General features: G+C 43.4%; 1 protein-coding gene and 1 pseudogene across 5 annotated transcripts in view; both read right to left on the bottom strand.

Moving 5' to 3' along the window:
* Positions 1 to 3803: 3803 nt before the first annotated feature.
* Positions 3804 to 27223, bottom strand: part of Osbpl11 (oxysterol binding protein like 11) — a 61575-nt gene continuing 38155 nt past the window's right edge. For 2 of the 5 annotated variants that reach the window (XM_052158231.1, XM_052158230.1), the window contains 6 exons: positions 25003 to 25143; positions 22536 to 23034; positions 20654 to 20840; positions 14037 to 14219; positions 11289 to 11442; positions 3804 to 5362 (listed from right to left, as the gene is read on the bottom strand). In XM_052158231.1, coding sequence (XP_052014191.1) covers positions 5300 to 5362; positions 11289 to 11442; positions 14037 to 14219; positions 20654 to 20840; positions 22536 to 23034; positions 25003 to 25143 — 1227 coding nt within the window. In that variant the 3' untranslated portion in view covers positions 3804 to 5299. The remainder of the gene's footprint in view (positions 5363 to 11288; positions 11443 to 14036; positions 14220 to 20653; positions 20841 to 22535; positions 23035 to 25002; positions 25144 to 27223) is intronic. The other 3 variants (XR_007973484.1, XR_007973483.1, XR_007973482.1) reach the window with 3 other exon arrangements.
* Positions 18871 to 18994, bottom strand: LOC127666432 (uncharacterized; annotated as a pseudogene).

A 27223-nucleotide genomic window follows, 5' to 3' on the forward strand; every position in this document is an offset into this window, starting at 1 on the left:
GCTAATATTTTGACTGGCACTATTTAAAAGGATTAGGAGACATGGCCTTGTTGGAGGAAGTGTGTCACTGGGGGTGAGCTGAGGTTTTAAGAGCTCCTGTCAGGCCTGGTCTGTCTGTCTTTGTCTCTCTATGGATCAGGATGTAGCTCTTAGCTACTGCTCCAGTGCCTGCTTGCTCTCTGGTGTTCCCCACCATGATAATGGACTAAACCTCTGAAGCTGTAAGCAAGCTCCCAACTAAATGTTTTCTTTCATAATAGCTGCCTAGGTCGTGGTGTCCCCCACAACAATACAACAGTGACTCTGTCACCAACCTCATTCATCTTCAACTGGTGCAGCTTGGTTGCTGTCAAGGCCCAAGGCTCCACTGAACCTCCAACGTGGATTTGCACTAGCAACCCTCCAGGAATGCCTAGACCTTCACGGGGGATCGCTGGGGCTGCACCACTGGTCCCTCTAGCACGAGGCTGCCAGCTTCTTGACTTTGTGCAGAGGTCAGAGCACAGCTTACAGGTGTCACTTCTCTCTTCCACCGCATAGTAGGTCCCAGAGAGAAAATGGAGATTGTCAGGTTATAAGTCCAGACTGCCTCAAATTTGAGATGCCCCTGCTTCAGCTTCAGTCCTGGGATTGAAGGCATGTGGACACACCCTAGTTAATTGCCTTTTTATTTTATTTAGTGAGCATGCTAGTTAGGGTTCTTTAAAGGAACAGAACTAGTAAATGAAAATGTGTCTCATACATCTAAAGGAGGTTTATTAGACTGGATGCTGTAGTATACTTGCTTCTGTTTATTAATCGTTAAAATAGTGACCCTTAAAAACTCATTAAATGTTGGTGCTGGCGAGCTAGCTCAGAGGTTAAGAGCACTTCCTGCTCTTCCATGGGACTAAAGTCACGAGGCTTACAACTAACACTGTAACTCTGGTTCTAGGGATCTAACACCCTCTTCTGGCCTCCACAATGTGCACACAAAGCTTCAAAAACATAAATAAAAATAAAAATAAAACTCATTAAATCTCCCCAGCAGTGGACAAAGAGACACCCTGTTGTTGGTGGTGTTCTTATGTCAGTCAGGAGCAGAGCAGGTGGCTGTCCTAGCTTCATGCCTGGCTTGGTGGCCACAGTTGCCTTATGCCTAAGGCTCAAAAACCCAATCCAACCCAATCTAGGCAGTGCAGTACAGGAGCAGGAAGACCAAGACATGTGGACTCTCATGCCACCAACAGACCTGCTCCCTAATCCCCCAGGCCAGCCACTGCTTGCTGTCATAGTACGCAACCCAGATGTACGATATCACCCAGGGACTGGCCAGCAGAGCAACCAGCCTGCAGCGGGAGCTACTGCACTGTGCGAGTATGTGGTGGTCAGATGTCAAGAAGAGAAGATGGGACTGAAGGCTCAAGCCTGCCATGCATGGCCAGCCCCACCACCTGGGGCCATGGTTCCATCCCAGCCCCAGATGCTACTGAGGGCCATGTCTGTGTCTACCTAGTGGCAGGGATTGCTGCCAATGTCCAAGGCTCATATTACCACTACACAACATGGAGATGTTCCTGATAGGATATCCTGGGACAGTGCAGCACTCTGGAGAGCTGGCCCCATTTTTCACCAGCTGCGGCACTCAAGAGTGTGCCCTGCACCTCCCCTGGTGGTAGAGGCTAGGTGAACCAGCCCCAAGGGTGAGACCATGGGAGAACTGGCCCCTGAAACTCATCTGCTGTTGAGTGTTGGCTCAGGGGTAATGGCTTCTCTGCCTCGCTCCTCAACACCTATGGTGGTCAGGAAAGCTGGTCTCAGGGTCATGACAGTAGGAGAGGTAGCCCTGCCCCTCACAGGCTGCAGCACTTGGGAAAGTGAGCCCTACATCATGTCTGACCAACACAGGAGAGCTGGCCCTGACGATGGGCGGGTGGAGGGGTGAACGAGTGAGCTGTCCCTGTGGGCATGATGGAGGGACGGACGGCCCTGCCACTCCTCTGTCTTGAGGTGGCCTGGGAGGAGATACACTATTTTCTCACCTGAGGTAGTTGGGAGAGCTGACCCTGGGGTCATGAGAATGGGTGACCTGTCCCTCACTGGCTGCAGCACTCCTCTCAGGACAGCAGGCCTTGCTCTCAACACAGTGGAGCTGGCTCGATGGCAAAGACACACCTTGACTGGGCAGCAGAGTGGAGTTGGTTCTGGAGGTGCGGGTGAACAGGCTCCGAGGGCATTGGAGCCCGAGGGGCAGACTCTGCCTCCTGCAGATGGCGGTACTGGATGGCCTACCTGAAGCAGCGCTGGAGAGCTCCCTCTGGTGGTGCAGATGAGAGCTGGCACATTGACCGGGGCTCTGAGTTGGCCCACCCCAACATCTGTATCCTGCTGTTCCAAAGCTGCAGGAACTCCACAACACAGGGCAACAGCAGCATCACAGGAGGGAGTCCTGAATAATATTGATGGTGTCACCCAAGCCAGAGATCTTGAACCAGACCAATGACTCATTGTCATGAACATTTGCAAGTGAAGATGTGCAGTAGGGGGAACACACTGTGGGACACGCAGTGACACACTGCGGCCTCCACAGTGAAATGCTTTCTATACTTTGTTCTGTTACTACTGGTGTGGTTTATGTTGACAGGGTGGTTGCAAGAGTGAGCGGCAGATGTGAGGGCAAAGGGTGATTAGTGGGACCGGGGTTCATGATGAGAAACTCATAAAGAATTAAAAAAGAAAAGAACATAAAAACGTCATTAAATCTAGCCATGGTGGCACATGCCTTTAACTGGAGAGGCAGAGGTAGGTGGATGTGAGTTTAAAGCTAGCCTAGTGTACGGAGTTCCAGGCCAGCAAGGCTATATACTGAGAACTTGGCTCACGAAAAGCCAACAAAAACAAGTAACAACAAACACGTGTGAACCTAAATTTACTTAGTAAGCTGGGGATTCTCAAGGGGTAAGGGTTTTGTTTTTTCCTGTTTAGAGTCAGGGTTTTACCTTGTACCTCAGTCTTGCCTCAAATTCATACCCCAGCCTCAGGATTTCAGCACATACTATGCTACCAGGTTATGAAGAAAACCAACCCTCTCAACTACCAAATATAAACTTTCTTTTCGAACTGAGTAGTTATGTGCATTTTTAATACAACTTCCTTTTCTTTGAAAGTAGTTTTTCTCAATATAGAACGGTTTCATTTCCCCCTACTCCTCCTGGTTCTCACTACTTCCTCTCATCTGGATATGTAAGTTCTCTGTGTCTCATTAAGGAATAATAATAAAATCCAACCCAGTAAGTGTGGTGTTTAAGAGATGGCCCCCACAAGCTCATAGGGTGGCGTTATCAGGAGGTGTGGCCTTGTTGGAGGGCGTGGTCACTAGGAGCAGGCTTTGAGGTCTCAGAAGCTTAAGCCAGCCCACTGTGGCCCTTTTCCTGCTGCCTGCAGATTAAGATGCAGAACTCTTGGCTCCTGGAGCACCATGTCTACCCGCATGCCACCATGCTTCCCGCCGTGGTGACCAAGCACTAAGGCTCTGACACTGAAAGCTGGCACCAATTACATGTTGTCCTTTATAAGAACAACGAAAAAGCAAAGGAAAAAAACACTGAGACACACGTTTGTTCAGGAATCCCGTAAAATACAAACCTGAAGATACCACTGAGTCTGTCCTGTTGGCTATTCAGGCTCACAAGTGTGTGTTTCCCCTGTGCAACTCCCTAGGAGAGAACTAACTTTTCACTTGCAAGTGCTATCCACTGGAGAAGTTTTGGGGTTGAGGTATGTGTCACAAACTCTTCCTCCATGTAGAAAAGAGATGCCACACCGCTGGTCTCAATTTTTATTGTTTTTCAATTTTCCCAACACATGAACTATAGCTCATTTTGAGATTTTTTTCAGTGCACTTCACAGCAAAAATGAAAACGGAATCATTAAAATGGCTGTACACAGACCAATTTTAATTTACAATTTGCTGAAAAATCATTGTCGCTGTTTTCATCCTATGAACCCTACTAAGAGTACGGTTTCTCAGAGCACAGACGCAGCCTGGCACGGCCTACGAGCGAGCGACAGGTGTGTTCGCACACTGACTGGAAGACCACGTGGGCAGGAGCAGGGTAAGGCACCACTCTGGACAGTAAGGTAGCTCGCAGTAGCAAGAGTCAGCACCACGACTGGGTGCTCAGCAAATACTTGAATAAATGAAAACCATAATTAGCACGATTCTGTTCATTGCCAGCAATTCTTCAACCCCAATAAAATACCTATAAAAAACCAATTGTTACCTGAATGCAGATTCCTGCTTTTTAGTTCATAGCCTTTCTTCAGTGTTTACATTTCCTTGAAAAATAAAAAAGCCATATTTTTCGTGTACTCAGCCACAGACATAATTGAATTACTGTCAGACGTGAACAGGTTTAAGTTTTAACTTTTGAATGAACAGAGGTCAGATAAAGCCAACTTGCTCAGGAGAGCTCATAATACTGAATATGAACCTACAAAGGAAAATAGGTAAGGAAAAGTAACAGTTTTGTTTCTTAATGTTTTCTATTTTTTAATGCCTTAGTTCTTGAGAAAGGCCAAAATCTCATAGTGACATGAACACATTTTAAAAAAGTGTCTCTTAAGTATAATATTTAATAAAACTAGGTATTGAAAAATGTTCTGAAATTTTTCAAGTCAATGTTGTTTTCAAGTATATTAAAATGCTCAGAAGAAAAAAATTCCTCCATGGTTACAATTCTAATTATAAATACACTTTTCAAAGAGTTCCACCAGAGCGGGTGATGGGCTTCCTCAGACACAGGCATGGCCTCTGGAGGAAAGAGGCCTTGGTACTACAGCCCAGTGAGGTGTGAACACTGACTTCAGGCACAGCGGCTGAATCCACTTGAAGGTCACGTTCCTCTCCCTCTTGGCTGGCTTCCAAGAGCAGTGACTACTTCAGCTATGGACAGAAAGCAAAACAGACGCTGCAATAGACTTTACTTCTTACTACAAAGGAACCAAAGTCATGAGTTTTCTCTGCTGTTATCTGTGGCCCTGAACAACCTGAGGCTGGAACAGCTTTCAACTCAGCTCAGACGGTGACGAACTGGTAGGTGGAGGGCTGTGAGGTGGTACTGCTCATGCCGGGGCAGGCAGGAGGCCCATCGGACGTCAGTAACACTTTGGTCTTGCTGCAGGGTGACGGGCTCAGGAGGTACATTCGTGTTCAGGCTGTACAGTTAGGAAACAGGCCACTCAGTGCAACAACTCTACCTGCGAGGGCTTAGGGTACACAGAGGAGACCCTCATTTGGTCCAGTCTTAGAGCGCGTGTGTCACTCCGCTGGCTGTGATGGAATTCCTTTCCACAGGGGTTTGTGATACACCCAGCCATCTCCCTGAAACAAGTGGAAAGGGAGTCAGAGCACCATCCTGCCAGCATCTCCCATTCAGAACCCAACCAGGACCAACAGCCACATGGAGTTCTCTAGTGCTCGAGACCTCAGATCCTGCCTGCAGCTAAGGTGGATGTCAGCTATGGTTTGCATGTGAACTGTCCCCCATTGTGGGTGTGGTGGGGGCGGGGTTGCTGGGTCCTGGGAGGATTTGCTCAGCTCTGCTCTTATGCACCTGATTGCCAAGGTGATAACCAGCTTCCTCAGGCTTCCAGCATGCCACCCCCCACCAAAACAAACTACAGCCCCTGAAGCGTAAGCTAGAATTCTCGCCCGAACCCCTCAGAGGCTTGTCAGGTATTCTGTCCCAGAGGTAAGGACAGTGACTGTGGTATGTGGAAACACTTAGTGTGTGACTCTTGGAGATGTAATTTTGTAGAGGCCACTTGTAGCAATTAAGCCATTGCCAAGGTGCTGCGGCCTGCACCTCACAGCATGATGGGCAGCAGGCAGAGGACAAGGAAGTGTTCATGAAGTCAAGACCAAAGCAGAGGAGGAAAGAGCTGCAGACACGCAGGATGCTGCAGACACGCAGGAATCTGGTGGTCAAGGTCAGGACGGTGAGGACTTCCCACGAGTCTCTTTAATTTAGTCATAATTTAACTAAACCAGTCAGGCTCCTTCAGGCTGTCTTGAGTAAGCTTTGTGTTCACTTGACCTTGTTTTAACAATGAAACCTAAGGACTAGTTATGTGAGTCTACCAAGCCTAAAATCCAACTCCTTTTCCTTCACCCCACACTAACCAACCCCCAGCATTCTCACCCATTCTTTTAGTTTGCCTTGTACCTAGAAATCCCCACTTGTTAGCCTCAAATTCAGACCCAAGTTACTCTCTGCCCTCAGCTGCAACTGGTTTAAACAGATTTTTATGTATGTGAGTACACTGTAGCTGTCTTCAGACACACCAGAAGAGGGCGTCAGATCCATTACAGATGGTTGTGAACCACCATGTGGTTGCTTGGAATTGAACTCAGGGCCTCTGGAAGAGCAGTTGGTGCTCTTAACTGCTGAGCCATCTCTCCTGCCTTCCCTTCATGTCGTTAACAACAGCCAACCACTGGGCTGTCCATTACATGAAATCACCTGGCCTATAGACATAGACATTACACTGCTCTTTGTGAAAGATGTCGACTAACCACATTATACAATCATGTAAAAATGATGTGCCACTCAATTATCTTACTTTATAGACAAAAACAGAGATTTGAGCTCAGTGGGTAGCGCACACACACCTCAGCACTTGTAAGCTAAGGCAGGAGGACTCAGTTTGAGTCTAGCAGAAAGGAAACAGAGGCTGGGAGAAGTAAAAGCTCTAATGATGCTTACGAAGCATCTGTGATATGCTGAACCCTGTGGAGGATCACACAGGAGACAGCAACTTCTCCATAACCTACAAACCTCAGCAGCAGAGCCATGCGTGAGGCAGGGGCTCACATTTATGACTGTGGTGCCCACTCAGCCATACTGGTAGCCTGGTACCCTGCAGTGCTCTCGCATGTGCAGCACATGCATCATGAAGTCACACAGACGTCTCTCCTGTCTGATGGCCTTGCATAATAGTATCTCAAATGGACCCACATTGAACCTGCATTCTCAACTATGACCCAGAGGCAGAGATCAAAGGACCTCTAGGTTCTACCAAAACAATCCATTATTTCACTACACTTTGATTTTTTCCACCTGTCTACCATCACAGAACATGGGAATTTAAAAGATAAAAAGTGCCCCACTGAGCCATCTCTCTAGCCTAGCCTTTTCTTTTTTTTCCCTTTCCTTTTCTGAGACAGGGTCTCATTTTGTATCCCTAGCTGGAACTCTTATGTCAACCAGGGGCTGCTGGCAGGAGGTTTGACAGTTGAGAGCACCTGCTGCTCTTGCAGAGACCCAGGTTTAGTTTCACAACTATAACTCCACTTCAAGGAGATCTGACACCCTCTTCTGGTTCTTCAGGCACCAGGCACATTGGTGCACATATACATTCAGATAAACACTGATATGAATAGGCTCTCACTATCTCATATAAATGAGATGTTGACATGTTGAGGTGGTTTGAGTGAACACGTTCCCTGTAGGCTCTATACAGGCGATGGCACTATAGGGAGGTGTGGCCTTGCTGGAGTAGATGTGGAGGAAGTCTGTCACTGGGGGTGGGTTTGAGGTTTCAGAGCCTCAAGCCAGGTTCTCTGCCACCCTCTCCCTCTTCCTGCTGCCTTCAGTTTAGGATGCAGAACTCACCAGCACCATGACTGCCTGCAAACCATCATGCTTCCTGACATGATGATAATGGACTAAACCTCGGGACCTGTAAGTCAGCCCCAATTCAATGTTTTACGTTATAAGAGTTGCTATGCCAGGCCATGGTGGCGCACACCTGTAATCCCAGCACTCTGGGAGACAGAGGCAGGCGGATTTCTGAGTTCGAGACCAGTCTGGTCTACAGAGTGAGTTCTAGGACAGCCAGGGTTACACAGAGAAACCCTGTCTCGAAAAAAACAAATCCAAAAAACAAAAAACTAACTAACTAACTAACTAACTAACTAACTAAGAGTTGCTATGGAGCAATAAAACTCTGAGACACATATCATATCAGCAATGCCAGGGTGCTATTAGGCATGGTGGTACAAGCTTTAAGCCAAACACTTGGGAGACAGAGGCAGATACAGATGCAGGAAGATCTCTCTGAGTTCTAGGCTAGTCTGGTTGATATAAAGAGTTCTAGCTAGGTATATAAAGAGAAACCCTGTCTCAAAAAAGAAAAGAAAAGGCTCAATGGTTAAGAGAACTTGCTGCTGCTGGGCAGTGGTGGCACACGCCTTTAATCCCAGCACTTGGGAGGCAGAGGCAGGCAGCCTCTGAGTTCGAGGTCAGCCTGGTCTACAGCCAGGACTACACAGAAAAATCCTATCTGGGGGGAGGGGAGAGAGAGAGAACTTGCTGCTTACGCTTCTGAAGGTCTCGAGTTCAATTCCCAGCACCCATATGGTAGCTCACAACTGTCTGATGCTACCTTCTGGTGTGCAAATGTACATGCATACAAAAGACCCATATATATTAAACAAACAAACAAACCTTTTAAAAAAAGAAAAGCAAAAATGAATGAATGAATGCATGAAACAATTCTGTCAATGGCATTTTTTTTTTTATAAAAACAGAGCTAGCTCTCTGTTCAGCCAGGAGCTGCTTTTAAACAGATAGATCTGTTTCTGCTACACCTATATCTTTAGCCCAGCCTAAGCTGGGCACACTTGTGAATCCAGTTACAAATGTCTATTTGTTCATATAAACATACAAGGATAGAGCTGAGGATGGCTTAGCATGTGAAATCACAAGACCCAGTAACCTTCCTGCAACCCACAGGGTAAAGGGAAAGAGTCAACTTCACAAAGTTGTCCTTCTCCTCCACATTGGTCATGTGAGTCCCTCTGTATACACACACACACACACACACACACACACACACACACACACACACACACACAAAAGAAGGCATTAAAAACACGTTCTGGGGCTGGAGAGATGGCTCAGTGGGTAAGAGCACCGACTGCTCTTCCAAAGGTTATGAGTTCAAATCCCAGCACCCACACGGTGGCTCACAACCATCCTTAAAGAGATCTGATGCCCTCTTCTGGTGTGTCTGAAGACAGCTACAGTGTACTTACATATAATAAATAAATCTTTAAAAAAAAACAAACATGTTCTATTTGTTATTTGTACAAAAAAAGTTTGTATACAAAAGATTGAAACAATAAAAGCACAGAAACTATTAAAGTGAATCTGGATTTTTAAAAAACTTTAAATTTGCATTATTATTTTATGGGTATATGTGACGTCCAGCCATGTGTGGGGGACAATGTACACATGGAGGCCAGAGGCCTGAGGGAGTTGTCCCAGGAGCAAACTTAGATTATCAACATCACGAGGCATGAACCTTTCCTTGCTGAGCCATGTCACCAGCATGAATTACAGATTTTTTTTAAAAAATTATTTTATTTATTTACATGAGTATACTATAGCTGTCTTCAGACACACGAGAAGAGGGCATTGGATCCCATTATACATGGATGGCTGTGAGCCACCATGTGGTTGCTGGGACCTCTGGAAGAGTCATCAATGCTCTTAACCGCTGAGCCATCTCTGCAGCCTATTAAATATGCAGCCCACAACCTGAGATTTATAGTTTTTTTAAAAGGATTTATTTATTTATTTATTCATTTATTTATTCACTCATTCATTCATTCATTCATTTATTTATTTATTATGTGAGTACACTGACACTGTTTTTAGACACACCAGAAGAGAGCATCAAATTCCATTACAGATGGTTGTGAGCCACTATGTGGTTACTGGGAATTGAACTCAGGATCTTTGTAAGAGCAGTCAGTGCTTTTAACTGCGGAGTCATCTCTCCAGCCTGAATTATGGATTTTTTAAAAAGTATTTTTTACTTATGTGTATATGTCTGTGCTCATATGAATTTATGTACACTGTATGTTCAGGTGTCCAAGGAGGTCAAAGGGCATTGGCTCTCTGGAAGAGGCAGCTGTGAGCTACTTGACTTAAGGATGCTGAGAACTAATCCCAGTCATCTGCAAAGGTAGCAAATGCTCTTAAAAACTGAGTTACCACTCCAACCCCAAATTATGGGCATTTTGCTTTTGTTTTTTCTTTTTTCCATCATTTAGTTCAACTGCAAACTACTGTCTCCAAATCTATGAAAGCAGTGGTATGTTCTAGTGGCCAGGAATACATTATGTATTATTTTAGGTTTTTTTAGACAGTTTCTCTGTGCAGCCTTGGGTATCCTAGAACTCTGAGATCCACCTGCCTGGCTCCAGAGTGCTGGGATTAAAGGCATGTGCCACCGTGCCCAGGTACCAAAGATACATTATTTTATGTTCTTACTCTATTATTTCCAAGACTTGCTTGTTGGTAATTTGGACTCTAGTCCAGTACTTGAACTTTTTGGTTCTGATGATCAATCCAGAGCTTTCAAATGCCAAGCAAATTGTGCATCACCGAGCTGTGCTTCTAGTCGCTGATGAAAGTCTCTATGCAGTAAGCCCATATACTTTGAAGAAAGGTATCACAAAGTATCCCTGGTTTTCTTTCTGAACATCCCTATATCTACTCACTTCACTACCTCTGTATGCTCAATGAAACTTTAGTCTTCCTTAAAATGTGATGCCTGGAAGTGAACAGTTTAAAAAATGTGAAGCAAAAACTGTCAACTTCATCCTGCACTTCCTGCTACTGAACATAAGGCTAGCACTTTAATTTGTGGACTACTTCAATCTCCAAATATATTTTATCTGATCTGTGGAAAAGCTATATTACTTGAACAAGTTGTGGAAAGCTCATGAGAAAGCTCCCACATAAGCTAGACTCTGTGTGTGTGTGTGTGTGTGTGTGTGTGTGAGAGAGAGAGAGAGAGATGTACATGAGGGTAGAAACCAGATATAAAGTTTGGATGATTTTAAAAATTACATTTAATCAATCAATTAAATAATTTTGCGTGCATGGGGGTGGAGGTAAACCTGGGGAAGTCAGTTACTTTCTTCCACCATGTAGATTCTGGGGATCAAACTCAGATCTCATCAGGCTTGGTGGCAAGTGCCTTACGTGCTCAACCACCTTGGTGGCCTTCTCCCTTATCTTTTGGGGTACGGGCTCTCATTGAACATGGAGCTTTGAGTCCCTGGAATGCTTTCCTAGGGCTCTGGAGATCTGAATGGGGCCTCGTGCGTATTCAGACGTGCTGTCCTGCTGGCCAGCTCCCTACCCTAGCTGTACTACTTCTAAAAACAAAGATGTACAAGAGCCAGCAACACATCAGGTGAGACAGGGCCTCACTGCGCACACAGGACATACCTCTTTAATAAAATATTTGGTTTTCCAGGGTGTGCCTGTTTCAGTCCGCAGCCTTTCTTCTGTTCTCTGGCGTTCTTCCAGGGAACGTTTGTGCTCTGTGGCCTTGTCAATTTCAGAGTCCCTCAGAGAATCTGTTACATTTTTCCACAATCGTCTAAAATGGAAAATGGCCTGTTTTAAAAACATCCTCTTCAAAAGAGATAATTTAGAAATCACAGTAATTTCCAACATTTACATTTTCTAAATCAGATTTACCATCCACTCCTGAGTTCTGAGAGCATAGACACTGGGCCCCTGCAGGGGACACACAGATTGTTTCAACTGTTGATGGTTTTTAAATTGAAAAGTTCAATTAAGTTCAAGAAGCATTTCCCTCAAGTTACAAAAACAACTATTTTGTTTTTAGGAAACTTTCAGAATTAACAAATAACATGAGATATTTTAAAAGGTTGAAACATAGAAGGCTGAGGATGTGGCTCAGCTGGGGGGTGCCTGCCTAATAGAGTGTGGTGGTGCCGTCAGTCCCTAGCTCCACATAGAGCAGGATATGGAAAGGAGCCTGAGGATGAGAAGGCCAAGGCTATACAAAGAGTTCATGGTCAGCCTAAGCCTAAGGTACAAAGACCCTCTACAACACAAAGAGAAGACAAATAATGCAATAAAAAGATAAAATATAAAACCACGCTTGTAAAAGAGAGAAATGGCTAATGCCTCATTAGTTTCAGATTGACATGAAGTATGATCACTGGGAACTATAAATTAAAACTAGTGTTTCCTACCTAGAATAAGTATAGGAGACAGATGATGGGGGATGTGGAGGGACTGGAACTGTAATTCAAAGCCAATGGGAATGTTAAATGTTATACTGATTTTGGAAAATACAAAATACAATCTACAACCCAGCAATCCCACTCCTGGATATTTACCCAGGAAAAATGAAAAACATGTCTAAACAAAAGTTAATGGTAAAATATTCAATTTTATGATTCATCATAGTCCCAATCTAGTAATGTGTATCAGTTGTAGAATGGATTTGACATACCCACATAATGGAATACTATTCAGCAATTAAAATGCAGGAACTGACTACTGATACAAGCTAGGTGGTAGATGGACCTGGAGCTGGTGACAAGGATCACATGTTATGTGACTCCACATATAGAAAATACTCAGAAAAGACACACTTATAGACAGAACAGAGATGACAGATCTTTAGGCTAGCAATGGTAAATGGGACAGCTGTCTCTGCTTGGACTACAGACAGACTGTATCAAAACCACGATGTAATGGAAACTAATAAAACAGTCTTTAAAGTAAGACATATTATATTAAACATTTAGGGAAACAAACAAAACCCCATGATGATCTAAAGCAGGAGTCACACACACTCTGCCACTGCCTTTTGTGTGCAGAAAAATCTTAGAACAACGTCCAGGTATTTACCTACAACTTGTTCGTGGCTTTCATGTTACAATGGCAGAATCAAGCAGCTGTGATAGACACATCTGGCCCACTAAGCCTGAATCCTGAGTCTCTGTCCAGGTATAGAAAAGTCCTGTCAGGTGACCTGAGTGATCCTCAGAACCCAGTGTAAGGGGAACGAGAACCCACACCCAGTGTTAAAGGGTCTCTCACGTAAAGCTCACGTAAGTGTCAGCTTTAACATTATGAGGCAAAGAGAGTAAACAATGATGAACAAAACAGAAACATAAATATATAATTAGAAAATAAAAAAATAGACCGAAGGAAAAAATTAACGACACCAAAAGATGGTTGAGTACAATTAAGTCTTCAATCGCACTGATAGGGCAGGGTGGGTGGCTAGGGGGACTCAATATAAAGAATGAGTATGGGGAGTCACTAAATATCCTACATAGATCCACAGGAGGTAAGGCAATTAATAAACTACTGATAAATTTCTTAAAGATACAAACTAGCAGAGCTAACCTAAATGGTGGTTCACACCCTTAATCCCAGCACTTGGGAGACAAAGGCAAGTGGATCTCTGAGAGTCCCAGGTCATCCAAGGTTATACTGCAGTGAAATGCTGACCCAAAAAGGGGTAGGAACTATAAAAGGCCTGTACACTGAAGATGCAATTACGCTTTCCTCCAAAGAACACTACTGATAAATAGCCTCAAAGACACGTACAATGGAAATTTTAGGAAATACAATCCAGCAGTGTCTCTCCAATGTCTGGCTTAATAGCAGGGCCATCCATCTATTTCTAGACTCAGTCTACTCTGATATGTTACTTAGTGCAAGCAGACAATCTAGTGGGAAAAGCTGACTTTAGACAGATACAGTTGTAAAAGAGATAAGTTTTCAAATAGTTCAGATATTTGGTATTATGGGAAGCTAAGTCGGTGATAATTTGCTTTTTGAATTTTGAATTTATTGTTGGGAGGAGGGCCTGCACGGTGGCGCTTTCTACTTTTCTCATGGGTTCAGAGGATCATGCTGTTAGCCATGCACGGCAAGTGCCTTTCCCACAGAGCCAGCTCCTAACCAGGCATCTGGTACTTTTCAAAGTTAGTTTTATTTAATACAGTAAGCAAAAACTTTTCAATTAATTTTTCATATTAAAATTATACACCATAAGATGCTGTATTGGCAAAGGGTTTTAGAGTGGAGGAAATCAGACCAAGTCTACAGATGGCAAAGCTGATATAAACTGTAAAGTGACTTAGTGACATGGCTTAACTAGACTCCAGAGCTCCCAGCCATCCTGCCTGTGAGGCAACCCACCTGGATTCGAAGGGATCCTGCTTCTCCAGAGGCCTCACTCTTTTCTTTGTCACAGCCAGTTTAGCCAGGTCCACATATTTGGTCTCTCCGTTGCTGTAGGTGAACTCCAGAACGCTGTTCCATTCCCCCTGGACTCTGCACACCACAGTGTTGGTAATGTTGTACTTCACTTCAGCTGTGACTCTAAAGCAGGCGGGAGGCAAAGGTTTCTTCCTTAGAATGCGGAAGCCCAAGGACACATCTGGAACACCCACTGTATAGAGCAGGTTTCAACTTGTCAGCATCTGTGGGATGAGTCCTAGATAACTGCTCAGATGCATCAGTTTTATTCTTCAGAGAGAACATCAAGCATCAGAAGGGACTTCATATTTATTACAATCTAAAACTGTTACAGCATTACAATCTAGCTGATACTAGTCCTCTCTATCAAAACATCTGCAGTAATAGAAATCAAGCACCCAATATTTATTTATGTTTTTTTCCCTCCCCTAGACAGGGTCTCACTATAGATTTGGCTGTCCTGGAACTATGGACAGACCAAGCTAGCCTCAAACTCACAGAAGAGTTCCTGTCATTAAAGGCATGCGAAAAAACCTTTAAACTATGCCTGACCCAAAATATATAATCTAATACAAAACCTGTACAAGTCATTGAACACAACAAGAGTTAGAAAAATATGAGACACAATTAAAATCTTAAGAACAGTCACCTGACTGCCAGCATACATGGTGCTGATTCAGCTCAGGTGCAAAGCACAAAGAGGAATGGCTCAACCAGTTTTAATGAAGTTTGTTTCCTGTAGGACACAGATGAGACAGGTTAAGGCCTTTAATCTGAGACTTTGACTTATTTGGGTTCAAAAGAGACCCTGGAGGACCCAAGGCAGCACAAGGAATTCAGTACATGTGTCATGTGTGTACAAGGCAAGAAACCAGAAAGAAGAAAGTGAAGTGTGAACTCGAGCTCAGAGCAGGCGGATTTCTGAGTTCAAGGCCAGCCTGGTCTACAGAGTGAGTTCCAGGACAGCCAGGGCTAAACAAAGAAACCCTGTCTCGGAAAAAAAAAAAAAATCCAAAAAACAAACAAACAAACAAAAAAATATATATATATATATCAAAAATTCAAAATGGCAAGTTAGAAGTAACTGCTAACTGTGGTTCACTGGACACAAAGTCCACTTGGTTATAGGAGCAGGAACTCTAGGCTATATTTCAAACCATATGAGCAAATAGAATTGTATTATGCAAGACTTCTTAAAAGTCAGACAGAACATTTCTTAAGAGGTTACCTGATCATTACAAAATTTATTTTAGATTTATTATTTTACTTTATGTGTATGGATATTTTGTGTGCATACATGGATAATTACCATGTGCATACATGGTACCAGCAGAAGTCTGAAGAAACGCTGGAACTAAAATTACAACCATGTGGGATGCTGGGAACTGAGTCTGAGCCATCAAGAGCAGTAAGTACTCTTAAGCACAGAGCTGGCTTTGTAGCTTCCTATTTCCTCCCTGATCCCACTAGCAATACCTTCCCATTATTCCTTGAAGGTTCAGCTGTAGTCACTTAGGATATGAAGAGACGCTGCTGACCACTTCCCTGCTTTCCCATCCTCTGGGCACACATGAGCAGGACTACACTCTGAGGACTGAGGACTGATTAGTCCTCTAGTTGATTTCTCTTCCATTAGTCTAGTTATTCACTAATGCTGATCTCAAAGGTATAGGCTCATGAGACCTTTACAGCCATACACAATCTCTGATGTTATAGCTACTTCCAGAGGCCTTTCTACAATCAAATAACCTCCTCAGGTCACTACCTACATGAAGTAAATGAAACTCTTTCTATTTATTTATTTATAAATGAAACTCTTTTTTATTTATTTATTTATTTATTTATTTATTTATTTATTTATTTATTTATTTATTTATTTATAGGTTTTTCGAGTCAGGGTTTCTCTGTATAGCCCTGGCTGTCCTGGAACTCACTCTGTACACCAGGCTGGCCTTAAACTCAGAAACCCTCCTGCCTCTGCCTCCCAAGTGCTGGGATTAAAGGTTGCGCCACCACCTCCTGGCTTAAGCTCTGACATTCTTTCGATAAATGCCGGAAATTCTTCCCTGGCAAAGGTAGAGGTGAGTGATTTGGTAGTAAAACTTAATACCAAGTTTTAAAAGCCACCATATGAAAAGTAAGAAAGTCGTACTAGAGAGATGGCTCAGCGGTTAAGAGCAATGACTGCTCTTCCAGAGGTCCTGAGTTCAAATCCCAGGAACTACATGGTGGCTCACAACCATCTATAATGAGATCTGATGCCCTCTTCTGGTGTGTCTGAAGAGAGCAACAATGTACTCACATACATAAAATAAATACATCTTAAAAGAAAAAGAAAAGTAAGAAAGGTTTATCAATGGTAGATATGAGGTTAAATAAATTGGGATATAGTAACTGCTAATCTTGGGAGAAAGCTAAAATTATTAGTCTTAGGCCCTTCTGAGGGCCTTTCTCTCTGAAGTATTCCTGACAGATTTTATTTAAAAAGTACTTGTGTGTGTGCGCGTGTGCATGCCCGAGTGTATATGTAAGTGTCATGTACATGCCTGCTGTCTGCAGAGGTTAGAAGAGGGTACTGGATTCTGGGAACTGAAGTTACACATGGGTCGTGAGTCACCATATCCTCTACACGAGCAGTAAATGCTCTTAACTTCTGAGCCATCTCCAGCCTCATTTGACATATACCTACTTGTTTTAAGTAAAGTTCTTTGTGTCCATCCATAGCAGACAAGAGCAACAAACACACAAACTCCACCAAAACCCCCAAACACCTATATTAAAGGCTCTGGCTTCACTGGAATCTGTCAACTGATGTGGCTTCTTCCCTGTTGGGTTCTGACTCTCAGAGTGAACATCTCTGTTGTTTAGAAAACTTCACTGACTGACTGTCACTGAATTAGATTAACTATTCCAAATATGTTACTCTTCCTAGACTGAACAAGACACAGAGGTCCTGTGCTCACAGATAAGCACTAAGAAACCCTGAAATATTAAGCACACAGAGCTGTTCCTTCAAGAGAAGGACCCTGTATCTGTTGTTCCTACAGAAGGCTGGGGATGAGTGTATTTACTAGTCTGGTGAACCTCACTCTATCTTTGTGACTAGAGAATTTTCTGACACTAGACCCTTCCCCAGACCCTTGTCGTAATTTGTTTTATTTCCGTCAACCTATAGAACCTATATTTATAGACTTTACAAAGAATGTACTGTAGTCACCTCTGCTCTGTATTTAGCTTCCTCTGATCCTCAGGATTTCCGTGTGCTTTGTTGTTCATATAGGACTGAGTCAATTATCACCAGGATCGTTTTTTACCAAATAGTGCTTTATTATATAAGCTTGAAATAAACGACTGGGCCAGACTCCAGAAGTTTGACCCAATGCTGGCTCCTAAGCTGTGCTATGCTGTGTTCTTCCCTCCCTCGGATCATCTCTCTGCATGTCTGTGAAGGTTACAGAGACCCCCCCAAAATTAACCGCTCTTCTGATGCATATCCTTAAGAAGCAAGAATGATCCTAAGAAACAGCTGGGGATAAAGAGATGGTTCAGTGGTTGGGAGAACTTGCAGTTTTTCCAGGGGACTTGAGTTCAGCACACACATGATGACTCACAACCAACTGTAATCCAGAGAACTTGATGTATTCTTCTTGGGGCCCAGGCACTCATGCGGTGCATATTCATACATGGGGGTAAACCACTTATACTCATAAAATAAACCTAGATATAAAAACACCCCAAATAATTAATTATCCTACATAAAACAGTTATCCCAACTTAAAACGAATACATCTATAAAAACTCAAAAGTATCTGCCTCGGAGCTGGAGCACTGGTTTAACTGTAAAGCACACTGGCTGCTCTTCCAAAGCAACTGGACTCCATTCCTAGCACCAACATGGATGCTCACAACCATCTATATCTGACACCTTCACACAGACATACATGCAGGCAGAACACCAATGCACATAAAATATCAATAATTTTAAAAACTGAACAGTATCATGCAGATACTGAAGCAGATCAACATTTGACAGACATGGCGGTGCCCTTGCAACCTAGGCATTTCAGTTAGGACCCTGAACTCAGGATGGGCCTGGCCTGGGCTCCAGAGACCCTGACTCAAACAGTAAAAATAACAGCAGCCTACCTCTCCACAGTTCAGGCAGGCTTTCACAACACAGTGGCTTCAAAATAAAATACTATTTGTTTTGAAGGAAAAACAAAATATTTCTTGGCCTAATTCACAGGATCACTAGATGATACTCTAGGGCTGAGGAGTGTACCTCAGTCTGCCCTGCATGTAGAAAGCATTGGGTCTGATCCTCAGGACTGTACCACGTAGAGGATTAGCGATTCAGGGTCATCCCTAGCCACACAGAATTGTAGGCCACCCTGGGCTATACCAGACCCTGTCTCAAAAATAAATTAATGACACAAAATATAGAATATGCTGAACTCAAGACATTCAAAGAAAAATATTACATTGAATAACTGATAACTGATAAGGGAGCTGCTCTCACTTACACAAACTTGACACGAGAAGTGTCTAGTTGTAAAAAAAAAAAGAAAGGACACTTTGAGATAATCTAAAATTGGTCTCGCGCTTTGGGATACCAACAAGTCTGTGGATCTGAAAGTTAAAGCTTTGCCTTTGGGTTGTATTCATGGTGTGTTAAGAAATATATCAGTATGCTGCTAAAGAAGACACTGTCTCTCCATAGTTTTCCTCAGGAACACAGGCTAGGAAGGAAAGGCTATGCAAATGCTTCTAGAATTCAGTACTAAACCCCAGCAGTTTGTTTCTCTTCTTCTGGAAAAAGGGACATGATTTCTTTCAATTAGCAATAATTGTGCCTTGGATAAACCTTATTGGCCACAATACTGCCACTGCGCAAAGCTGGGACACAATTTCTTTATCAGAAAATACGAAGAATATTAAGTATTACATTTTTTTTCAATTTGATAAGCCAATCAGAACTGAATTTCATTTTCAGTTATACCACTAACCTAATTAGTTCTGAAAATTATGGTATTTTTCTCCTTTATTAGTTTAACTTGCTTTATGTATGCTTTTTCCCCCCTAAAAGAATTCCCCAAAGTATTCTGGTTTCCAGATGGGCCTAGAACCCATGATCCTCCTAGTACAGTCTCCCAAGTGCTGAAATTAGAGATCTGTACCACCACAGCTAGCTTCTAATGGCAGGCTGATTCTGTTCTCAGTGGTACAGATGGTAGTTCTTTCTCTAGAGCACAGAGCTATAATGCGTAATTGACTGAATGCTTGCTTATGGGTCTAGAGACTGAACCCAGGATCTCAAATATTCTAGGTGAGCACTAGCACTCACCACAGACCAAAACTCAGTCTCTGAAGTCTATTTTGTGGCTATTAGTTTTGTGTTTGAGATAGGGTCTCTTGTAGCTCAGGCTAGCCTCCCACTCAGTGTGTAGCCAAGGGTAGAATTTCTGAGCGTCCTGCCTCTATCTACCTCTTGGATTAAAAAATGTGCTACTATGACAAGATTATATTGTGTTGGAGATCAAACTTAGGGCTTTATGCATAGCAAGTTAAAGACTTGTTAAGTGCTTCAAAACTGAATAAGTCTTCTTTACATTTCTATAAAGATAATTGGGCTGGGGATATAGATCAGTTGGCAGATGCTTGCCAAGAAAAGCAAAATCCTGGTCTTATCCCCAACACTGAATGAAATTGATTGTGGAAGCACATGTCTGTAATCCCAGCCCTTGGGAGATTAAAGCAAAAAGACCATCAGCTACAGAACAAATTCAAGGCCAGCATGGGCCTTGAATGAGACTTTGTCTTACAAATAAACGAAAAATACTCTCCCAAAATATTAAGGGGACTTGTCTTCTAATGAAGAGGTAATATTGCTATGTGCAACTGTAAGTCTCATACATGAGAAAAGGGAATATATTCAATGTGGTTCATGAGCCAGAAATTTCACTCCTATAAGACATCAACAACATAGACATTCGTCAGTGACTGTTAGTAGCCCTGTGTGTGTGTGTGTGTGTGTGTGTTGTTGTTGTTGTTGGGGACTAAACACAGGCCTTGTGTATGCTCAAAAAGTGCCTTACTTCTGAGCTACATCCCCAAGCCTATGGAGAAGAACTATTTGCGATAGTCAAAAGCTAGACAGTACATAAATATCTGTCAAAATGAAAAGGAGTACTAAAGGCTACAGAGATGATTTAGAGGTTAAGAATACTTGCTGCTGTTGTAGACCCATTTTGGTGCCCAGCAAGCACACTGGGCGGCAATTGCCTATTATTCCAGTTCCAGGGGATCTGACACCCTCTTCTGGCTTGTGTGGGCATTTACATGCACATGGCTTACGTACACATCCCTAGGCATGAACACGTGTGTGTGTGTGTGTGTGTGTGTGTGTGTGTGCATGCACATGCTCTGCTCGAGTGCACACCACACACATGCCTCTCCCACCGTCTCATCCACATAAGACAAAACAGAAAAAGAGTCAAGAGTTATACTACAAGATCAAAGAGCAGAACAAGAGGCAGACATCATTAAAGCGTTCTTACCGGTGTAGTTTGCCACCATAAAACGGCTTAGTATGAAAGGTGATGCTGGCTGAGTAACCGGTCTTTGCACAGTTGACGCTGACTTTACCCCCTAGTTCTACCCACGGAACAGTGAGAATGGAGCGCGCATATGCACAGGGCAGGGAAAACGTATACTCTTCTCCGTGCTCCAATAGACAAAGGACACCTGAGTGTGAAGGCAGAAGGGTGGTTACAGCTCTTCAAAGACACAATTTAAAAATCTCCTTTTCCTCTCTAGTACTAAGCATTATTACTTTATATTCATTAATCTTTTTTGTTTTGTTTTGTTTTTTGGATTTGGTCTTTTTGAGACAGGGTTTCTCTGTATAGCCCTGGCTGTCCTGGAACTCACTCTGTAGACCAGGCTGGCCTCGAACTCTGAAATCTGCCTGCCTCTGCCTCCCAGAGTGCTGGGATTACAGGCGTGCACCACCACCACCTGGCTCATTAATCTTTTGATAGTGTGACTTCATTACGAGCATTTCCTGATAACACTGAATCAGAGCTACTTTCGTTGTGGCCTTCCCTCAGGTAGGACGATGAGAAAGTAAGTGCTCTTCATTCTAGTCTACATATTTCAAAGAAAAACAAAATGTAATCTTTTTAATCAACAATTCTGATCATCCTAAGTTTTGTCTTCCAAATTCTGAAGCAACAAGAGGTGTAAAAGAGCTAGGTGATGATTTTCAAGCAAATATCATTCTATTTGGGGTTTCTATATTAACTGATGTTACATTAAAGAGAGCAAAAAAGGGGATTTATATTAGTGAACAGCTGGTCTGTACAAGATAACTAAGACACACTAAGCATACCCAAGCTACATTACTGTCTTAAAGTTTTACTTATTATATTCCATTTATCTGTATGAACGAGTCTGTATAAACATGAAGGCCAGAAGATAACTGTGGGTGCTGTTCCTCAGGTGTCATTCACCCTTTATTTCTACTAGCCTAGAACTCATGAAAGTGAGTGGCTGGCAATCAACCCTATGGATCCACTTATCCTAATCTCTCCAGCAACGGGATTACAAAACTTATTTACACCTTATTCTTATGAGTTAGGATATTTTAAATGTTAGAATAACCAAAGACAAATAGAACTGGGTGTGGTGGTGCACACTTTTAATCCTGGAACACAGGAGGCAGAGGTAGATTGATCTTTGTGAGTTTGAGGACAACCTCCTCTACATAGTGAGTGGCAGGCCAGACAGGGTTACAACCACTCAGAATCCTAAAATCCTGGTTAATTGTTTTGGTTTGTTTTCCCAAGACAAGGTTTCTCTGTGTAGCCCCCATGGTTCTAGAAACTGCTCTGTAGACCAGGCTGGCCTTGAACTCAGAACCTGGCTGCCTCTGCCTCCCAAGTACTGGGATTAAAGGTATGTGCTACCACCTCCTATCAGTTAGCAATTAAACTAATTTCTCTCTAACATTGGAGAACATAACAAAAGCAGACTGAATGATCATAAATCCCACTTTGATTGTGTGTGGGGTGGGAGGGGGCATGCATGTATGTATGTGTGGTTGTGTGTATCAGGAGGCCTGAGGTCAACATGTAGCATCTTCCTGTAACACGGCTGACCTTGCAATCATAGAGATCTGCTTGCCTCTGCCTCTAAGGGTTGGGGTTAGAAACTATCCACCATACCCAGCTTCCCCCTTTACTATTATTATCACTATTATTATTTATTATTTTGTTTGTTTTTTGTTTTCTGTTGTTTCTCTGTGTAGCTCTGGCTGCTATCCTGGCTATCTTGTATCATACATACAAACAAATCAGAAAAACCCTATAGGTAATACCTACAGAGTCTTACCAAACTTAGCAAGTCTAGTATAAACACTGGAGAGCACTTTCTACTCACCTTCTCCGACCATTGTCACGCCTATGGACATGCCTAAGAACTTGCTTTTAGTCCACACATGTGCATTTACACACATCTTCCTTTCTGCACATTCTGCATAGAATCCTGAGACTGGAGGATGATGGGAAACCTGCTCAGCAACAAATCTGACAGTGTAACAGTCTGAGACCGCCTGGCTCGGAGCCTCCTCTGTCAGAGGAGCATGATTCCCGACGGCTGGGGTAGAAGAGCTGCCACTCACACCGGATGCCACTTGGTTCTTTGGCATCCTCCAGGAGCAGTGGAAAGTTTCTCCAATGATAGGGTTGTACGGCTTCTTAGCAATGGCTCCCTTTCTGCCTTCATGAAATGAGGTAAGGTAGTACTCAACGAATCGAATCATCCGGTCCTCTGGCGTGGCTCCATTGGTGATGCCTAAGAACAGGTCTGGATGCGACATGAAATCTGCATACATCTCCAACAAGGAACGCTTCTCCAGGATAAATGTAGGAAGCACCACCTAAAACATCAACACAAGTCAATTAAGAAGTGGAATTAATCCACATACATATTTGCAAAATAATGATCTCTATCATCCAAGAGCACCACAGACTAGACAGGTACTGGGAACAGAAATGCAAACCAAAGGACCTGGTCTTATTAAAAAGAGAACAAAAGCAGACAGAAAGTAGCCCAAGAATATTTAAAAGGTGAGACTCTGCCTGAACAGTTAAGGTTAAATACAAATTCAAGACGAAAAGACAGGCAGAAGGACTGATGTGAATCCCAGAGCAGCATGGACTCCAGGGTTGTGTCTAACCCACTTCCCAAGGTTCTCAGGATTCCAGGCTACAGGAACATAGCAACACATGTACAATACAAGCTATTAGATAAAACATGCTCTTTTCTCCTTTCTTTTCTATTTAAAGATTTAATTTTATTATTTTTAACTATCAGTGTATGTCTGTATTTGTATAGGGTATGGACTGGTGAGTGTAAGTCCAGTGGAAGCCAGAGGAGGGTTGCAAGTTCCCTGAATTATAGATGATTATAAGTTGCCCAACAAGGGTGCTGGGAACCAAACTGAAGTCCTGTGTAAGAGCAGTACCTGCTCTTTACTGCTGGGGCATTCTCTCCAGCCGACACCCCATTTTTCTTTAAAAATAAATTGTGGGAAGCTGAACATGGCAGCACATGCCTATCAAGGCACTTGGGAGCATGAGGCAGTATTCCTTCAAATGTGAGGCCAGTATGTGCGAGTTAGTGTTCATAAACTGGACACAAACCAGGATCATTTGGGAAGAAAGAAGCTCAACGGAGAAAATGCCTCTACTGGACTGGCCTATAGGCTAGGCAAGTCTGTAGGGCTTTTCTTTTTTTCTTTTTCTTTTTTTAAAGAATTAGATTTATTTATTATTATATCTAAGTACACTGTAGCTGTCTTCAGACACAGCAGAAGAGGGCATCAGATCTCATTATGGATGGTTGTGAGCCACCATGTGGTTCCGGGATTTAAACTCAGGACCTCTGGAAGAGCAGTCAGTGCTCTTACCCGCTGAGTCATCTCTCCAGCCCCCGTTAAGATTTTCTTGATTAGTGACTAATATAGGCGAGTCTAGACCACTGTGGTGTCGCCACCCCTGGGCAGGTGGTCCTGGATGGTCTAGGAAGCAGGCTAAGCTAGCCACAAGGCGTAAGTCAGTGAACAGCACTCCTCCATGGCTTCGGGTCCAGTTCCCATCTGCAGGTTTCTGTCTTGACTTTTCTTCATGATGGACTAGGAGTTGTAATCAGGAATAAACTTTCTTCTCCAAGTTGGTTTTGGTCATTATTTTATCACAGCAACAGAGGAGCAAACTGAGACACGGGACTACACAAACAGACACTGTCTTAATCAAACACAAAAAGCTGTGAGGATCTTTTCCCTGGTCATGAAGGCTTTAGTAAGCAGCTGTCTTCCGTGACAGCATGTCCTGGGTGCTGCATTGCAAACCTGACCACCTGAGCTTGATCCCTGGAAAGTATGCTGGAAGGAAAGAACTGACTCTTGACACACATCATATAGACACACACAGTTCCAAAAGGCTCCTGTCAAGCATGTGAGTCTAAGTTAAAAAACTAAAACCAACCAAGCAAAAACACCCCCCAGACAAACAAACGAACTAACGAACTAACAAACAGCAGTTTAGGCATTTCAGTGATGCACAATCAATTCTAAAGGTAAAGGCTTCCTGTTTAAAGTGCCCTAACAGGTATGTATGGAAAACAATCTTTCACCTCTACATTTACAGCTTTCCATGGAACCCAAATCTTAGTTTATTATGACAGATATCTCCTAAGTAGCTCAGGCTGACTTTGTGCTTCCCATCCTCCTGCCTTGGTCTCCCCTGTACAGGATGGGGGCACGAAGCTCCACACAGTGCTATCTCTTATCAGTCTGAGGCATGAACACAGAGCCCGGCCTCCCAGGGGCTGCCCTGTTACTTACTCTGGTTAAGTCCATGCCCAGTTTGAGCTGTGACAGGAGGTGCAGGATAACACTTCGCTGCTCCTCCACGGCTCCCAGGTCATCCTCCTTGTTGTCACAGGTGTCCTCTACCTCATCATCTGCATCGATGTCTTCAGGTTCCTTGATGTGGAAGAGAGCAGAGTCCACTATTACAGGTAATTATTAATACCCACTGAGAAAAACAAGTTGCCTTGGAGACATTTATACTAAGTCTAAACAATCAGAGAGGATGGCCAAACCCCTTCTGAAAATACAAATCCCATTATTAAGCCAAGAAATAAATTCCCTCTGGGGAGACCCTAATTCTGGTATTGAGCAGATGGTGGTCCTGAGACATGTGTAACATGTTTTCATTTATTGTTTGGTTTGAGACATCATCTGTGTTACCCTGGTTAGCCCTGCATTCACCATGTAACCAAGGCCTCAAACTTGTGCCAAGTCTCCTGTCTAGCTTCCTAGGTACTGAGACAGAGGAGTATGTTGACATGCCCAGCTAAAAATACTTATTTTGCAGGAACAATATTTTTCAAAAAGAACCAAGAATGTTTCCTGAATAAATTCATCTTTGACACAGACCTGGGAATCACCACATCTACAATATTAAGTGCTTTTTGTTTGTTTTGAGACAAAGTATCTCGCCATATAAGGCAAGCTGGTGTTGAACTCAGCCTCCCAAGTCTTGGAATTACAGGCATAAGCCACCAAGGCTTGATAAATTCAGGCTTTATTTTATTTTACTTTATTTTATTTTGAGACAGGGTCTCTCTGTGTAGCCCTGGCTGTCCTGGAACTCACTCTGTAGACAAGCCTGGCCTTGAACTCAGAAATCTGCCTGCTTCTGCCTCCCAAGTGCTGGGATTAAAGGCGTGCGCCACCACCGCCTGGCTTTATTTTTTATTAATTGAAAAAAATTGTGTGTGTGTGGGGGGGGAAGGGAGTGTGTGTGCCGACATGTCTGTGAGTGTGCGGGTACCAGGAAAGGCCCGAGGCCATCGACTGCCTGAATCTGGGGCTGTGAGCCACCCAACACGAGAACCACACTGTGGTCCTCTTTAAGAGCAGTGTGCCCTCTTTACCGCCATGCCACCTCTCCAGCCCTAAACTCAAGGGATCTAAGATGAAATACTTGTGCTTGCTTAAGCTAAAGCTATAAGTAAATTTAAAGGGGAATGCACACCATATCAAGTCTAACCATTGTGAACTGTAGTTTGCTATTCAGTCATGTCTGAGAAGATCTGTGATTGAATAGATACAAATAAAACTATAGCCTCTCAGGCAGTCACAGTGCCACCAAAAGCATTCTGTATTTTAATCACTAACACCTGGAAACCGAAAATGTAAACTTCCATATCACCAGCTCTAATGACTGCTCGCACAGCTGTGTATTTATTACTAGGGGTCCATTTCTGAGATGAAGGCAGGAATGGGGGAGAGCTCCACTCTATAGCCCAGGCTATGTGCCTATTGATACTTGGTAACGTTTGTTTGTTTGGATGTGTTCTGAAATGGCCCAGGCTGGTCTTGAACTTACTGTCTTTGAACTCCTGATTCTCTTGCATCTGCTTCCCACATAACCAAATTACAGGCAGGTTCTGGTTCTGACCGCGTGTACACATGTGAAGGCCACAGGTGATGTCAGGGATCTTCCTGTATTGCTTTTCATTTGTTTTTGTAGACAGGATCTCTCAATGTGCAGGAGCCCACTGATTCACCCAGGCTAGCCTGTCAGAGCACTCCAGGTATCTGCCTACCTCTGTCTCCCAGCACTGCGGTTAAAGATGCATGCCACTGCCCCTGGGTCTTACATGGCTGCTGGGAAATCCAAACTCAGACTCTCATACTTGCACAACAGAAACTGCTGAAGGAGCCATGTCCTTAATGTTCCTGGCTTCTGCTCTTATTTATTTATTTTTTTTGTCAGGGTCTTATTTTGTACATACCTAGGATGGCCTGGACTTTGTTGTCCAGGCTAACTTTGAACTTGTGGTACAAAGTTCCACAAGAGTATAAAGGTTTACTTTAAATAACTACAGTGTTTAAAGGCTGGCTACCACACCTGCCTAGCTTGCATTGAACAACAAATATTCCAAGGTTCAATAGAGCTTCATCAGCAGTCAGCATGTTTAAGAAGCAGTGGTGCCTGGCCTCTCATAGAACAGATCTTTTAGCTGGACAGTGGTGGTGTGAATGTCTCACTATA

Source organism: Apodemus sylvaticus, chromosome 15 (genome assembly GCF_947179515.1).
Source record: "Apodemus sylvaticus chromosome 15, mApoSyl1.1, whole genome shotgun sequence".
Lineage (NCBI taxonomy): Eukaryota > Metazoa > Chordata > Mammalia > Rodentia > Muridae > Apodemus > Apodemus sylvaticus.